Below are 18,304 nucleotides of genomic sequence, written 5' to 3' on the forward strand. Positions count from 1 at the left end.
CCTTCTCCTGGTATGCAAACTGCAGAGGGTCGAGGGCGTGTTGAACCTGTGGCCTAAGGTGGTGAAGTAGCAGCCTCTCCATGGTCTTCATCACATATGATGTCAGAGCGACAGACCGGAAGTCATTCAGCTCACTAGGACGTGATACCTTTGGGACTAGGGTGATGCAAGATGTTTTCCAAAGCCTCGGGACTCTCCCCTGCAGGGCCATCTTAACGCATGGGCATGCTGAGCAGTTGCCCGGGGGCCCCCTGCTAATCTATATATGTTGTGAATTGCTGAGTGGTTGTGTAGGGTGGGGTCCAGTGCACTGCTTTGCCCGGGGGCCTATAATGCTGTTAAGATGGCCCTGGTGTACTGCAATAGACAGGCATACTATCACAGGTTGATTTTCAGCTTTGTGGTGGATGCCAGAGAGAAATGAGCCACATATCTGTAATCCAATATTGGAATAAGTTGGTTCACTGAATGAATGAATGAAATTAACTTTAATCAGCCATGCGTGATCTTCAGGGCATTTTGTACTGGTCTTCAACAAAACGTTCAGGCTTATTTAAACTAGAAGATTACCTCGCATAATAAACACACATGGATCACTAGCTACTCTATATCACTGATGCAATATCTGACATTCACATTCAACTCAGATGCTGAAATGTCAGCTTTATTCTGTATACCCTTTAACCTACCATATACAGCACTTCAGATAAAAACATCTGCTACCTTTCTCCTCAGTACTAAGGCTGAACAACAACGTAAATGCTACCATGTCTACAGAAAACTAAAGTTAGTTACTCCTACTGCTTTAGGAGGGTCTCTCAAATCATTCTGTTCATAAGAGGTGAGAGTTAAGCAGTCAGATGGCCTGTGAGTGAGACACTCAGGCCTATGTAAAACTGAATGCTTTAGCTGTGTACAGTGTGAAAGATAACAATACAGAACTCGGGCAGTGGAAGAACAGTTCAAACCCCCAGCTAAGGAACAACATTTATGAATTCTGTTTTGGTAAAGATTAGTTGCTGTCAATTACATTTTGGTAATTGTTCATTTGGTTTGCATTATTTATGACTGAGGAGAGGTTAGGAGCATGCGCTGATACAAGTGCATTGCTGCACCGACCACATGACGAACCAACTCAGGATCCCAAATTGGGACCTGAGTGTAGCCATGCGACGGGTGACACCTCAGCACCACACAAGTTCAGATGGAATGGAACCAGTGTGAGGTTTTTTTATGGTGGCCGGAGTGCCAATTCTGCCACCAATCCCCAGGTTTTCCATTTTGTGTTACCGTAATGTTGCTGACAACAACATTTTTTGCTGACTGAGGACATCAGTGCGCCAATCCTACATAAGATGGTGGCGTGCTGTATGTGTTACCCAATCCTTCAATAAACTTTCAAGGAAAAACCACTTGTCCTTACATTTGTTTATGGCATTTTTGCTTGGAACTCATTTTGGTTTTGTTGCTGGATTAGTTGCCTTTCTGTTTCAGGCCTGGTGTTCTGTGCACAGATTACATTTTTTTGCTCCAACCTTTGCCCAGTTGCATTTCCCATTTTCCAAATTAGACTTGGCAATTGCAATGACTGCAAAGGGCGGAAGCAGTTTTTGGTAGGATGGAATCAGTAGATAGAGCAAAAAATAGTAATAATGAGCCAAGGTCGAAAGTGGGAGGACAAGATACAAATAAACAATGGTTAGGATGTGAGATAGAATCGTAAATCAAGGGATGTAGCGAGAGAATCAAAAACCACATTATTTCATGTAGCCTAAGCCAAAACACAAGACATAAATCAAAGTCGAATATCGAAAAACAGTTGGTAGCCAGAGAAAGATCTTTGACAATGATGACGCTAGATTTTTAGGTTCTGAATTAGTCACAAACTTGGAAAGTACAACAGTTCATGACCTTCATAACATCAAGGTGATTACGTCATGTGTGGCACCCTCCCAGACATCTTGGAGGCACTAATATTAAAAATGGCGCCTAGGGAGCACATGCTTTAATATGAAAGTCTTCAAATATGTCCTAAATCAAGAAACAGACCAGACAATTAACTTCACTGACCTCCAAAACCCCCAAAACATTACCTCCATTATTTTTAGAGGCCAAGGAAAGAAAGGCTGTAAAAAAATTTAATAAAAACTAAAAATAGTAATGCCATAACATTGCTGACTGGTTTTGATATGAAATTTTAGAGATTTTAGTGTTTTGTATTCTATAAGGTGGTCTGCTTATTTTGCCAGTGTTGGTTTAATGGTGTCCTGCGGTGGGTTGGCACCCTGCCCGGGATTGGTTCCTGCCTTGTACCATGTGTTGGCTGGGATTGGCTCCAGCAGACCCCCGTGACCCTGTGTTCGGATTCACTGGGTTAGAAAATGGATGGATGGATGTTTTAATGGTAAATCACTCAGTTGAGAACACTTGTGAACGGTGGTTACAATCAATAAGTTTAAAGAATTCTGAGCCAGCAACATCCCAGGCAAAAACTAGTATCACTCTGATTGGTTCACTTGGCAATAATACAACCAATCACATCAGACTCAGTAGATAACAAATACAAAGTAAGAATGCACTGTTAGTTCAGGAGTCTTTTCAAATTATTGTTTATATATATATTATATATATATATATTATATATATATATATATATATATATATATATTTGCTTTACATATGTTATGATTTTCTAGAACTGATTTCTTCTAATGTTTTGTTCATTTTTTTGATGCTTTGGTAATTTTGTATGGTTTTGAACATTGGTGTAAATTCATTGATTTGAACTTATAGTTAATTTTACCTTTACTTTTTGGAACTTACTGTACATGCCTCCATTTTGTTTTTCTGTGGGTTTCAGTCTCTATAAAAAAAACAACATCATTGCTAGGCTCATGGTTACTGCAGGTTGCGATTGGTGACATCATCAATGCACATCAATGCGCTAGTATTTAATCTGGTGCAGTGTTTTTAATGGCGTCCAAGATTACGGATAAATTCTAAAGCAAATTTGCAGTGTTGATGTGCTCCATTTTAGGAACTCATAATAAGCTTTTTGACCAGTGCTAGTGCATTTTGACAACTACTTTTGGTTAGTGTTTTGAAGCAGTCATTTAGTTAGCGTAGATCCCCTGGTTTTTCATTTCCCAGTACTGTCTCTTGACAAAACGTCTGCTGTATGTTTTTGGCAGAACAGCATGACATGGTTAAAATCTGAAAATTGAACAAGTTTTGAAATAAGGAAACAACTTTACACCCATGCCAGTTATGTAGCTTTTGATAAAAGTAAAAGATGAGGTAGCATATAACACATTCACAAAATCCTAAACTGACATAAAACTGACAGTTCTAAACTGACACAAAACCGGGCAGGTTTATGTAGCTCTCCCACGCTATCTCCCACATCAGTCTCTTCCTGACTGGGACTGTCTTCTGCATGCTATGTTTTTATACCAATTTAAATGACTGAATGATTGATCTGATACTGTCCTTATCTGATATATTACCAGATTTCCATACTTAAGCATGTACTATCACACGGTGCCTGACAGAACCACTGAGATCCCAAAAACTGTATCAGCGTGAAAAACATGCAAGTACGGTAAAAATTTAAACAACTGCAAAAGTTAAAAAAAGAACGGAGCACTGAAAGACATTTAGAGGACATCAAGAGCAAAGAAAACTACACTGTAGCAATAGGGAGATCAATTGAACATGGAAAAATTGTGGCAGCACGAGATAGCAGAGTCTGCTTTATAACAATAATTGCACACCTGAAGAATATTTTTAGAAAGAAGGAGTCAAGTAGTGGGTCTTCACCTGCATTTCATAGATGGCCTTCTAGTTACCTCCCCAATCCAATTCATTCTGCTGAAAGTGCCATCACAAAGCAGACCGTCTTTATAAGTGTTTGTACTTACATTCTGACAGGAAACACATCTGCTGTGACCAATGGTTGACACTCGCTGCGCGATGCCCTCCTCCTGATGCGACATTTGCTTGAACTGAGTAGATGTATAGATTCAGTAAAGCTGCTTGGTTCCTTTCACCATGGAGGGATGTTCTATTTAATCTTTCAGCAGTTTCTTTGCTTAAAGCAAACTGTTCCCTTTCACTGATTTCTGTAATCAATGTTGCTTCTTTGACCAGACTAGGCAGGTACCTTTTTGTAATTTTAATTTACATTAATAGAAATTTTGGTGGCTTTTTCTAGTTAATTAACAGCAGTAAAAATCAAAATGTACTGTTTTATAACTACTGTATTGCCATGTTAATTACATAAGGCACTTTGTGGCCATGGGAGGCATTATGCAAATAGAGATTGATATATTGACGTTCTTCAGCAGAGGGTTACCATGGACAGTCCATTTAATAGCCAGTAATAAAGACAGCTAAGCCCTGGGGAGCAAACTGACTGCCAAATGTTGATCTAGGGCTTGGGCACCAACAATCTAATTCTGTAAAGGTATCTTTACTTATAAAAGTAGGAGCACAGGCTTTGGACACCGTAATCTTTATAATTATAACTAGAGAATGGGGAACCTAAAAGCTACACGTTGTGCATCCAGTGTTCACATAAGTAGAAAATAAGTCTGTGCCCAGACATCTGTTAAAAAAAAGAAAGACAACAGGACAGAGTGTAATAGACATAGCAGCACTTGAAGCTGTGCAGAGGAGGGCAACCAAGTGCATCCCGGGACTTAAGGACATGTCCTACTGTGACAGACTCAGAAAATTAAACTTGTTTAATCTGAGCAGGGGAGACTGTGGTCTCCAAAATCCTCAAAGGCATTGATAAAGTAGACCCAGAAACATTCTTTCAGGTTTAGGGTGTATCACATATTCGAGGATATTAGTAGAAATTAAGGGAAGTGCATTTAAAACTGAAGCCAGGAAGCACTTCTTTATGCAAAGAATTGAGGGACTCTGCAACAAACTACAGAGACATGGAGTTGAAACAGAAACCTTGATCACCTTTAAGAAGAATCTGAAAGAGAAAGTGGGACATCTTAGCTATTTGCTAAACAAACGAGCTTGATGGACTGAATGGTCTCCTCTCATCTGTCAAATTTCTTATGTCCTTATAATTCAAGTGGCAAAGTCATCCAAAATTCATTCCAAAGTAATTTTTTGGAGCTTCTTGTGATTGCTTCTGTAGCTACATGCACACACATACAGTTAGGTCCATAAATATTTGGACAGAGACAACTTTTTTCTAATTTTGGTTCTGTACATTACCACAATGAATTTTAAATGAAACAACTCAGATGCAGTTGAAGTGCAGACTTTCAGCTTTAATTCAGTGGGGTGAACAAAACGATTGCATAAAAATGTGAGGCAACTAAAGCATTTTTTTAACACAATCCCTTCATTTCAGGGGCTCAAAAGTAATTGGACAATTGACTCAAAGGCTATTTCATGGGCAGGTGTGGGCAAGTCCATCGTTATGTCATTATCAATTAAGCAGATTAAAGGCCTGGAGTTGATTTGAGGTGTGGTGCTTGCATGTGGAAGATTTTGCTGTGAACAGACAACATGCGGTCAAAGGAGCTCTCCATGCAGGTGAAAGAAGCCATCCTTAAGCTACGAAAACAGAAAAAACCCATCCGAGAAATTGCTACAATATTACGAGTGGCAAAATCTACAGTTTGGTACATCCTGAGAAAGAAAGCAAGCACTGGTGAACTCAGCAATGCAAAAAGACCTGGACGTCCACGAAAGACAACAGTGGTGGATGATCGCAGAATCATTTCCATGGTGAAGAGAAACCCCTTCACAACAGCCAACTAAGTGAACAACACTCTCCAGGGGGTAGGCATATCGATATCCAAGTCTACCATAAAGAGAAGACTGCATGAAAGTAAATACAGAGGGTGCACTGCAAGGTGCAAGCCACTCATAAGCCTCAAGAATAGAAAGGCTAGATTGGACTTTGCTAAAGAACATCTAAAAAAGCCAGCACAGTTCTGGAAAAACATTCTTTGGACAGATGAAACCAAGATCAACCTCTACCAGAATGATGGCAAGAAAAAAGTATGGAGAAGGCGTGGAACAGCTCATTATCCAAAACATACCACATCTGTAAAACACGGTGGAGGCAGTGTGATGGCTTGGGCGTGCATGGCTGCCAGTGGCACTGGGACACTAGTGTTTATTGATGATGTGACACAGGACAGAAGCAGCTGAATGAATTCTGAGGTGTTCAGAGACATACTGTCAGCTCAAATCCAGCTAAATGCAGTGAAATTGATTGGGCGGCGTTTCATGATACAGATGGACAATGACCCAAAACATACAGCCAAAGCAACCCAGGAGTTTATTAAAGCAAAGAAGTGGAAAATTCTTGAATGGCCAAGTCAGTCACCCGATCTTAACCAAATTGAGCAGGCATTTCACTTATTGAAGTCTAAACTTCAGACAGAAAGGCCCACAAACAAACAGCAACTGAAAGCCGCTGCAGTAAAGGCCTGGCAGAGCATTAAAAAGGAGGAAACCCAGCATCTGGTGATGTCCAGGAGTTCAAGACTTCAGGCTGTCATTGCCAGCAAAGGGTTTTCGACCAAGTATTAGAAATGAACATTTTATTTCCAGTTATTTAATTTGTCCAATTACTTTTGAGTCCCTAAAATGAAGGGATTGTGTTAAAAAAAATGCTTTAGTTGCCTCACATTTTTATGCAATCGTTTTGTTCACTCCACTGAATTAAAGCTGAAAGTCTGCACTTCAACTGCATCTGAGTTGTTTCATTTAAAATTCATTGTGGTAATGTATAGAACCAAAATTAGAAAAAAGTTGTCTCTGTCCAAATATTTATGGACCTAACCATATAAGTTGTACTCTGTACTAGCTTCTGTGACTACGTTTTAGGAATTTCAAGCTACACTCACTCTTTAAATCATGAAGTTATATGCTAAATTTTTTTAGTAATGGCCACAGGTCTCTGCAAAGGTTTTCATATGTCACTTAACCCTCTGACCTGAATCTGTGTCACAGAGGAAGAAAGTGGTCATCTTTATTCCTGAAATAAAATCTAACTACACTAAAAATAAAACCCCGCCAAACCAGAAAGTATAGCAGATGGTCCTCAGATTGGTTATTGAGGACTCCCAGAGCTCTTAACATTTTGTCATGAGCTTCTTCTTCATGGCTACAATCACACTTTCCATTTCCCCTACAGTGCATTATTCACGTCAGCCAAATTTACCATCATAAAATCAACTTCTTATTTTGTTTGAGTAGGCCCTAATTCAAGTCTGCCAGCAAAGTATCTGCTAATCCAAGATTCTGCACTCCAGTTTTCATACATTTTATCAAGAAGAGCGCCTGTCTGTTCTAATTAAACATAAACACTTTGTGCTTTCATTTAGTAAGTAAAAAGTCCATGCAACAAAAGAAATCAAGTTCAGTATTAGAGTAATTCACTAAACCAAATAATGATACAGTATAACCAGTTGTCACGTGCATGTGCATTATGGACAGCTTAAAGGCTCAGGTCATTTCCTTCTGGAACACAGGATGGCGCTGTTTACTAACGCTTTACCTCTTCCTCCCTCTGCAGTCCGGAAGAATGATGGCTTTACATCCCTTGACATCACTTCCGATGTCTGGCCACCTGGACCCACCTCATCCTGCCGGAAGTCCTTATCATTGAAAGTTCTGCCAGCTTGGAGCTGTTGCTTTTGAGACTTGTGTCTGAGAAGATGTGTCTTTTTCATTTTTAACATGGTTATAAAACACGTTATGTTTCAGTTATACGGGTTTTCCTACAGGTGCTCCAACACTTCATGACTGTTTGTGCTTTCTCTTACAAAATTAAATAAAATTCAGTAAATTAAGGCAGTTATTTCAGGTGCAGTTTGTCTGATAAAAGTTAATGTATGATGTTTTTCTAGCTAAAAGATAAAAGATTGTAAATATGAGGGATGTTCAAAAACTTTCCACACTTTATTTTTAACTCTATTTATTAATAATTTCAAAAACAAGTTACATTGCTTTTCTACATAGTCACCTGCCTTTGCAATGCAATGTTCCCAGTCACATGACACTCTCATACACGACCGATTCCTACTGCTCCCGCCTTCACCATTTCCAACGAAAATATAAAAGCGCAGAAACTTTTTAAACGTCCCTCATAGAAGGAGCTTTTCTTTTGATAAAAATAAGAGCTAGTACTTGACGATTTGCTAGCAAAGCTGAAATATTTTTCTAGTGCAGTACAGTATTGATGAACAGGACTTCAGGAGCAGAGACTTGAACCCTGGTCTGGTTACTCTCTTTATACAGGTGAATATGGCTTCCCCAGGTGATATGGGTTAGTGATGGGGGACTTGCTAACAATTCACTGTTTTTTGAATTGCACTTTTCAGTGACTCACAAGCATGAATGAATTGATTCAGTTGAGCTTAATGCGAACATGTCTCCTGCGTGATGTCTACAAGCGTCTTTTGTTTTGCTGGCACTGGTTAATGTTTAATATGCATGCACAAGAACAGCCTGAATCATGAATCTCGGGTTGCGTCACTTATGATTTTTTGGAGTTCCAACTATATTGGTGAATGAAATCTCTGTCACTGACGAGTCTCTCACTCGTCATTCCAATACAATACAGCAACAACACATTTACATTAGAATGTATTCATTGTCTGCGGTGGGTTGGCACCCTGCCCGGGATTGGATCCTACCTTGTGCCCTGTGTCGGGTGGGATTGGCTCCAGCAGACCCCCGTGACCCTGTGTTCGGATTCAGCGGGTTGGAAAATGGATGGATGGATGGATGTATTCATTGTTCTGTTTTGTAGAATTTAGTACTGGAATCATTTCAAATTGAATATGCAGTATAAACAATATTAAAATATTCAACAAATTAGTCACATAAAACTGAACCTTATAAAAATATTATTATAATTTCTAATAATTATTTGTTTTTAAGTTTACTTTAGCACACACTGTTTTATGGCTCATTGACTGTACTGTACATGTATCATTGTCTGATTCTTTTGAGTTCAGACTGAATCATTACCCAAGAAAGAGTCTCACGATTCTCATTAACTTGATTCCTGAATTGAATCATTACCTACAAACAAGTTACATGATTCTTGTTCATTTCTGATTCTGTGAAATTATGTCTTATTTTAATTATGCGTTGTCATGCTAGATGTATTGAAATAGGAAATTGTCAAATAACTTATTATCATGTAAAATATACAAATATATATATTGCCACACGAAGGAACTCCATACAGGCTCTGTCAAGGTATGTAATAACCCGCTGGTATGAGAGGGGGCACAATCACTGACAATGTCATCTCCTTCTCTCTCCACATTGTCGATAAACCACCCAGTGAGGGCAACTGGCTCCGCCCATTCTGGTTTAGCCTTAATAAAAGTCCAAGCTTCTCAGAAGGAGGCATCACTTCTGGCAAGGACTACCCGTCAGATGGGGACCTTGCCTGTGGCTAACCAGCCAAACTACTTTGATAAAAGTTTTAGCCCTACTTTATGGGACATGCACGCCAAAGAGCATTATTTTTTGGTTCTTATGTTGGGCAATAGATGGTGCAACCTAGCTGATGTCCCAATTTTTTGCCATTTAGTGGATCTCTCATTCCTGCACCCGGCCACAATATATATTTCACAAAGTGTGAAGAAAAAGAAAAAATACAATGCTCTCAATCAGTCCCATGAACTTCAGTGACCTGAGCTTCATCCACTCTGGCCTAAAATACCCAGAGGGTGGGTTCAGGTGTGGTGACGTCAGGGTGTCTCTTGGGGTACCATCCACAAAACACAAGGGACATAGGAGAACTTAGATTCACACATAGAAGCATTAATACTTAAATGAAACATTAATATAAAATAAATGATTACAATAAACATTTTAAAAAAACTTAACTATACCAAAAAGACATAAAAAAAGAAACTTGAACAGATGTCAGGGAGCACAGTCTGGCAGACAGATAACAACACTGGCTTTAAACTTTAAAAACAGACAAATTTAAAAAAAATACAAAATGTCCTTCAAAGGAGCAAATAAACCATTAAACATCTGGCTTGAGAAGTCAAGGCAAACAAAGAATCTTTATAAATGAAGAATTTTTTAAATAAATCAAAGAAGCACAAAAATGGCCAAAAAGGCAAAGTAAGGCAAAAATAAGGCAGAAGGATTTTCCTAGAAAAGGCAATCCAAACCAAAAAAAAAAATCCAATCCTAATTCCAGAGACTAAATCCAAAGACAAAAGCAAGAAAATCACACAAAAAAGCCCAGAAACTCCATAGCAGTACTCACAATAATGATTCTTTCTCCACCAACCTCAATGAATCTTTGATGGACTCACTGCCCTGCCTGAATATATATAGGCTGAGGGCGGTCCCTCAGCAGGAATGTAATGGTGGCCCCGCCTCTTGGGGTTCCAACCACAGGAAACAAGGGATGATTCCTTTAAGCACATATACACAAATGCATACATCTTAAGTAAACAAACGTATCTATATTAACAAAAATGACATAAAAACAAAAAGCACATGAAAAATAATAATTAAAAAATAACAAAAACGTGAATAAGAAGAGAAAAAAAAACAAACCAGTAGCATAACCGGTATGACATTATAAAGGAATAAATTGACTTTGAGGATGAATGGAGGAACTGTAATATTTGATATTGCACCTATAGTGGCTTTGTGGATTAGGAATGTTGAGCATGATTTAAAAGTAAAAAAAAAAAAATGGGTGAAAAAGCTAAACCACATCACATACAAACAGTGTCCTATGGGTACTGCAGCCCAGGGGTTTTATAAACTCATGTTTCTCCTTTTGCACAGCCCTTGATCAGTTAAAATATCCATCCATCTATCCATTCATCTAACCGTTTTGTAAATCCACTCACAGTACTTATGCTTCATAATGCTTGCTGTAAGGTGCATTGTAAAGCAAATATAACTAGTGTGCCACTGTGACTTATGCTTTAATTGGTTTTTCTATTTTTATATATTTACAAATAGACTTAGCATGCATTTAGCCAGACATATGAAAGCATTTTGACTTGTACTATGCAGCATGAGCTGCAGAACAAGGCCATTTTTAATGTATACAAAGACAAACTAGAAAATAAGATTAAAGCTGAAAGTCATATGCAACATCTCTTATATAACCAATAACCTGCTGAAGCATTCTGGTAACAGAGACAAAGAGGGAGATGAAGGGACATACTCTATGAAGTATGCGATTGAATTGTTAATTTAATTCATTCTAGCGCACAAAACTTGAAATTAGGACAACAAGAAAGCTTCTTGATCATTCATGCCGGCTCACAGACTGTCTGTTTATCGAGGGTTTAATATCTAAGTGCTGTTTTGCTGGAAGTCATCAAGCCAACCAGCCCCCCCCCCCTTTCGTCTGAGTTAAGCCACCTCGACACAACTGGAAAGCCGAGGGCTCACGGACAGACAACAAGCTTGTTCATGACAGCATCAGAGTTCTGATGATGATGAAAATGATATGCTCCTCATGTCAAAGGCTGTTGGTACATTCACAGTGAAATCGAGTTAACAATCAAGCTAATTGACTTTCTTTCTAATGTTCTAGTGTTTGGACTTGCTGTTGACTGTTTTGATATGTGTGGGTAGGTTTTTGAGCTAGCCATGGGCTGCACAATAAAACAATTTTCTTTTCAAGGAGTACATGCTCTTTTAGAATACAGAAGACACGAGTGAATTACAGTAAGGGCCACTCAAGTTGGACAGAAAAATCAGACCTGGCCTGCTTGTGGATTCACTCTGGGGTTAACTGTAGCAATAGAAAGCAACTTGTGGATATCCAACTACTGTTTCTTGAATCACATTTCCCCCCAATCTTAGTGACAATATTTTCAACCAGTGTTAGCGAAGGGAGGCAGCAGATTTTGAACCCAACAATTTATACTTTCTTCTGAGTCAACATACAGAAAAACACACTCTTAGATCAAGTTATGGTAATAAGAGTTTGCTAAGCAAAGTGCAAAACATGGAAGTTTTCAGTCTGGGGTACATAAATATCTATCCAAGCCTGCTCATCTCCACCTGCTTACCTCTTGTTCCATTGAAGAAGAGGGTCTGTCGAGCTGGGTTCTGGATAACCACAATTGATCCGTCATAGTTATGAAGTTTGCAGTTGATCTCTGCAGTGCCACCTTCAATGACTGTTACATTTTCTGCCTGGACAACTTGTGCCAAAACTGAAAAAGACAAAAAAGAAAAAGAAAATGGGATTCTATTAATCAAATACATGCAAACTAAAGAGACAATCAGGGTGAATTTCTGCTGCCTATTAGGAAATACAAATATAATTTGAGACATTTGTAGATGGCACATACAGTACTTTGCATTTCACTGATGCAGCATGGTGTCTAGAAATCACACAGGGCTGTTTAAATAGGTAAACCACGATAGATGAGACAGATTAGATAGATAGATAGATTAGATAGAGTGGGTACGGAAAGTATTCAGACCCCCTTCAATTTTTCACTCTTTGTTATATTGCAGCCATTTGCTAAAATCATTTAAATTAATTTTTTCCTCATTAATGTACACACAGCACCCCATATTGACAGACAAAAAAAAGAATTTTTGAAATTGTTGCAGATTTATTAAAAAAGAAAAACTGAAATATCACATGGTCCTAAGTATTCAGACCCTTTGCTCAGTATTTAGTAGAAGCACCCTTTTGAGCTAATACAGCCATGAGTCTTCTTGGGAAAGATGCAACAAGTTTTTCACACCTGGATTTGGGGATCCTCTGCCATTCCTCCTTGCAGATCCTCTCCAGTTCTGTCAGGTTGGATGGTAAACGTTGGTGGACAGCCATGTTTAGGTCTCTCCAGAGATGCTCAATTGGGTTTAAGTCAGGGCTCTGGCTGGGCCATTCAAGAACAGTCACAGAGTTGTTGTGAAGTCACTCCTTCGTTATTTTAGCTGTGTGCTTAGGGTCATTGTCTTGTTGGAAGGTAAACCTTCGGCCCAGTCTGAGGTCCTTAGCACTCTGGAGAAGGTTTTTGTCCAGGATATCCCTGTACTTGGCCGCATTCATCTTTCCCTCGTTTGCAACCAGTCGTCCTGTCCCTGCAGCTGAAAAACACCCCCACAGTATGATGCTGCCACCGCCATGCTTCACTGTGGGGATTGTGTTGGACAAGTGATGAGCAGTGCCTGGTTGTCTCCACACATACCGCTTAGAATTAAGGCCAAAAAGTTCTATCTTGGTCTCATCAGACCAGAGAATCTTATTTGTCACCATCTCAGAGTCCTTCAAGTGTCTTTTAGCAAACTCCATGCGGGCTGTCATGTGTCTTGCACTGAGGAGAGGCTTCCGACAGGCCACTCTGCCATAAAGCCCTGACTGGTGGAGGGCTGCAGTGATGGTTGACTTTCTACAACTTTCTCCCATCTCCTGACTGCATCGCTGGAGCTCAGCCAAAGTGATCTTTGGGTTCTTCTTTACCTCTCTCACCAAGGCTCTTCTCCCCCGGTAGCTCAGCTTGGCCAGACGGCTGGCTCTAGGAAGGGTTCTGGTCGTCCCAAATGTCTTCCATTTAAGGATTATGGAGGCCACTGTGCTCTTGGGAACCTTAAGTGCAGCAGAAATTTTTTTGTAACCTTGGCCAGATCTGTGCCTTGCCACAATTCTGTCTCTGAGCTCTTCAGGCAGTTCCTTTGACCTCATGATTCTCATTTGCTCTGACATGCATTGTGAGCTGTAAGGTCTTATATAGACAGGTGTGTGGCTTTCCTAATCAAGTCCAATCAGTATAATCAAACACAGCTGGACTCAAATGAAGATGATCTCAAGGATGATCAGAAGAAATGGAAAGCACCGGAGTTAAATATATGAGTGTCACAGCAAAGGGTCTGAATACTTAGGACCATGTGATATTTCAGTTTTTCTTTTTTAATAAATCTGCAACAATTTCAAAAATTCTTTTTTTTGTCTGTCAATATGGGGTGCTGTGTGTACATTAATGAGGAAAAAAATTAATTTAAATGATTTTAGCAAATGGCTGCAATATAATAAAGAGTGAAGAATTGAAGGGGGTCTGAAGACTTTCCGTACCCACTGTAGATAGATAGATACTTATGATTTTATTCAAATTCCTAAGACATCTCAGATTTTCAAACCTCATATATTTAGAGAATGTCAAAAGCACAAGCAAATATTTAAGTAATATTCCCTTCATTCATCCATCTTTGAAACCTCATAATCTAATTATGGCAGAGTCTATCCTTGTAAGTCATGGCATAGTAATCACCAATAGTGTATAATTACAAAAATATCCTAATATGCATGTAGTAGTTGACATGTGGGAGACTACCAGAACACCAGTAGAACATCCACGTGGACCATGTGAAAACATGTAAACCAGGCTGGAGTTTGAATTCTCAGACCATAAGGCAGCAAAACCAGTCAAACAGATCGAGTGGACAGACATAAGGAGAACATGCAGGCTCTACACAGAATGGTACAAGGCTGGAATCTGAATCCTGTCACCACACACAAGGCTGGAATTTGAATGACTGCTCCACTGTGTAAAGCAGGTAAAAAATGGGCTTTTACAGTAGGCTAAATACAGCTTGCATTTTATTTAAGGATTATTATTCAATTAAATGAGCTGTGTGCCCAGAGCTCATAAGGGAAAGCTAACATTGACTGTATTGTGTGATCAAAATGTTCTCTAACTGAACAGTAAGCAGGTGCAAATGAGCTCATTAGATCATAACGGCCAACATTTCATATGAATGTGTTTGGGGTTCTGGTGGGGATATGCAAATGTAAAAGAAAATGCAAGTTAGAATTACCATTAGAAAGCTTAGATAAAATAACCAGTATGTATATGCTTGAAAGAATATGTGAAATGGGGATCTGGGACTTTACGATTAACATGTTTCATGGTTATCTAAATGTAATGTAACTGACGATCAGCCAGACCATGAAAATTATCAGTTGTTCAGTTAAGCAGCCAGCACGTCATTATAAATACAAAGGATTTTAAAAAGCATTTTGATCAACATCATAACTGTGGAAGATTATTTGTGCCAATATGGAAGAATACTTTAAATTAAATAAATAAATAAATGAGGGTGGCACGGTGGCACAGTGGTAGTGCTGCTGCCTCGCAGTTAGGAGACTTGGGTTCACTTCCTGGGTCCTCCCTGCGTGGAGTTTGCATGTTCTCTTCCCCTGTCTGCGTGGGTTTCCTCCCACAGTCCAGAGTCATGCAGGTTAGGTGTATTGGCGATCCTAAATTGTCGCTTGGTGTGTGGGTGTGTGCCCAGCGGTGGGCTGGCACCCTGCCCAGGGTTTGTTTCCTGCCCTGTGCTTGCTGGGATTGACCCCAGTGACCCTTTAGTTAGGATATAGCAGGTTGGATAATGGATGGATGGATAAATTAATGAACTGTGAAATGTGTAAATAAATGTGTCATGGAAGATGCTTTTTGTTGCTTAATTATTTAAAAAATTTTGTCCGCAATATTTCCACAAATGTAACATGAAATACAGCTTGAATTTAAAACTGTCACTTTCACTCGTCAAAGCTGAGAGGGTGGGCTGTAGCGTGTACAGTCTTTTTATTGGTGAATCGTCACTTGAATGGATGCACTTTGCTTGATTTGGGAATCCTGATGCTTACTTGCATGCTCAAAGCTGTGACTGTGCACATTAACTATAAGGGCAAGAAAAAGTTGCCCAGAATGACTATGCAAAGTGGCGACTTTAATTCAATTAACTCCAATTTCATCATTTGGAGCCTGCATTTGAAGTGTCTTCTGTAAATGTAACATTCAATGTACCGACGGTTCACTGATTAAAACACAGCACTCGTTAGAGCCCGCTCCCTCAGCTTTGACGACTGAATGTGACAGTTTGGTTAATATGTTTTTAATTAAGACACGATTAAATTGAATTAAATACACCACGTGAATATGCATTGCATTGCTGTGTAATTAACACGTTGGATTGAATTACAACACTACCAGACAAAGAAGACAATTTTTGACAGATTTACCAATCTACAACCATCTCTCCACTTCCAAGCATCAGACCTGGCTTAAGAAGACAAAGATTGCAACGACTAAAGCTACAGTATAGCCACCACTTGATACAAAGCCTGCTGTGTGGCCTTGATTTGAATCATTCAGGTTGTATGTTTTTCATATTTGACATTTATGCCCGGTTCTTTTCTGGCGTAAAGTATGAGATTTTCTGAAGTTGTCTTACTTTTTACTGACTATTCGTAATGACTGATGAATGTTAATATATGAACTGTTTTCATTTAATTTACATTCTTTCAGGGGTAGCAATTCAAGTGAAGAACTATATCCATAACTCACTAAGGGCAGGTCTTCCAAAAAACCTCTGTTAGATTTGTGCAGCTCTTTCCAGGGTGTTATCTGGGTACAGAGTGCCACATCCTGAGTCCTGGCAGGACCGCAGCCCCTGGTGCAGCTTTTCGCCTTTGTTGAGGTATTCTGAAGTGTAAGTGTTTAAGGGAAACAATCCGCAGATGGGATCAACACATCCGTGAATCCTGGCAGAAATGTGGCTCATAAATGGAGTGGCTTCTAGCCCCTGGTAAGGTATCGAGGCTTAAGTAGCTTCGCCATTGTTAAGGAATTCTTGCTTTGTATTTAATGTGTGATGTACTTGTGAATCAAGGCTAATAAGTAAGGCATTCCCAATATTAAAACAACTTCAGAGGTTAAAGTGCCTGTTGTGATGTGAGATTTTACATATAACTTGATGAATATTTTGTACTGTATATCTTTATTTGTAATTTAGACAAAGCAGTGTAATTTAGTGTTTACCCCCCCCCCCCCCCCCACCTTAGGAATGGGATGTGTGTTTTAAACCAGTTTGGCAAGTGTTTCATGCTAAAGTCATTTCTACCCCCGCAAATGGGCTAAGGTGTACTTTAACATATGGTTTGGGGGCAGGTGTTAAGATGTTCTATTTCCCCCATTGGTCTGAGGTATGGCTGTTTGGAATTGGCTTGGTTCAGAAGACTTTAAGTACCATGATGTGCTATTGGCTCTCGAGGTTGGACAGAACATCTATAAATGTATGTGTTTAACTTCAGTATCTCTCTCTTACCAACCAACATATGATGAAGAAGCATCTCTCTTGCTAACCTGAAGAGAACACAATGAACAGCACAGCTCAGCAGCCATTTTGAACAGACATGTGGCTGAAAGCTGAGCATCAATGATGCCTTAACTAGAGACATTTAAGCAACCAGAAGTCTGTGTGCCACCTGAACTACATATCATCATTTAATCAGGTTGTATGGTTGCCAATATTCAAATGTACTTTGCATTTTGTTATTATTTATGAATATTATCAATAATACTAATACATTGTTTAAACTGTAACTTAACTTCTGCTTGTCTTTTACTATTTCTAATTACCTAAGTTTATAGATATAGAAGGGAAGGTGGGGATAAGTTATATACAATAATACCTTATAAACAGTGGTAAGTCTGTGAGATTAGGCATTCTAAGGCTACATATTAATAATACAAAAGGGGAAAGTAGAGCAATATATATATTACTCTACCAAGACAAAACAATTGGCGTAGTCTGGCAGGATTTTGCGGTAACCATTTTTTTGCACCTTGTCAGACAAAACAGTGCCTTTTCACATTAAAACACTCTATGTTCTAGAAAATTATGACCGAACTTGCTGATGATAACCATCAGTTGTAACAGATGTAGCGTTGAGCCACCTCTTGAACCCTCAGGTACCACTCTTGACACGAGGTAAAAGTACAACTATAATTATTTTTATTATTGTACAGTGCACCAAGCACTCTCCTCACCACACTCATATACACAATAATCCTCTCTATAATAACAATCCTCCACTCCCAGACACTTAGCCCACCTTCCTCCCAGCTCAGCTCAAATGTCTGGGCTTTCCCATAGTCCTTTTATAGCCCCCGACCCGGAAGTGGTTCCAAACCAAACCCACAAGTTCATTTCCTTCCGGGTCAGGGCAAACAGTCCTTTTCTTCATCCCGGGAGCACGTCACTTCTTCCAGTCACGTGACTGAGATGTACTCCCGGGATATAGGGCATGCCAGAGCCCACTAGCCCCCCTATAGCGACTCCTGGCGGCCCCCAAGGTATCCAGCAGGGCTGTGTCACTACACTACAAAGTCCATGAGGCCCTGCTGGAACTCGGGGCACCAATATGCTGTCCGGAGGGCTCCTCCTAGCGGCCTGGGGGTGGCGACCGGAGTCCATAGCCGGTCGTCTATCACACAGTATAAAGAGACATTTA

General features: G+C 39.6%; 1 protein-coding gene across 3 annotated transcripts in view; it reads right to left on the reverse strand.

The window, feature by feature from the left end:
• The window catches only part of cadm4 (cell adhesion molecule 4), a 794,942-nt gene that overhangs the window by 384,234 nt on the left and 392,404 nt on the right, over window positions 1-18,304 (reverse strand). For all 3 annotated transcript variants that reach the window (XM_028822885.2, XM_028822886.2, XM_051920761.1), the window contains exon 2: window positions 12,063-12,209. In XM_028822885.2, coding sequence (XP_028678718.1) covers window positions 12,063-12,209 — 147 coding nt within the window. The remainder of the gene's footprint in view (window positions 1-12,062; window positions 12,210-18,304) is intronic.

The sequence above is a fragment of the Erpetoichthys calabaricus genome, chromosome 17, assembly GCF_900747795.2.
Source record: "Erpetoichthys calabaricus chromosome 17, fErpCal1.3, whole genome shotgun sequence".
Taxonomy (NCBI): Eukaryota; Metazoa; Chordata; class Cladistia; order Polypteriformes; family Polypteridae; genus Erpetoichthys; species Erpetoichthys calabaricus.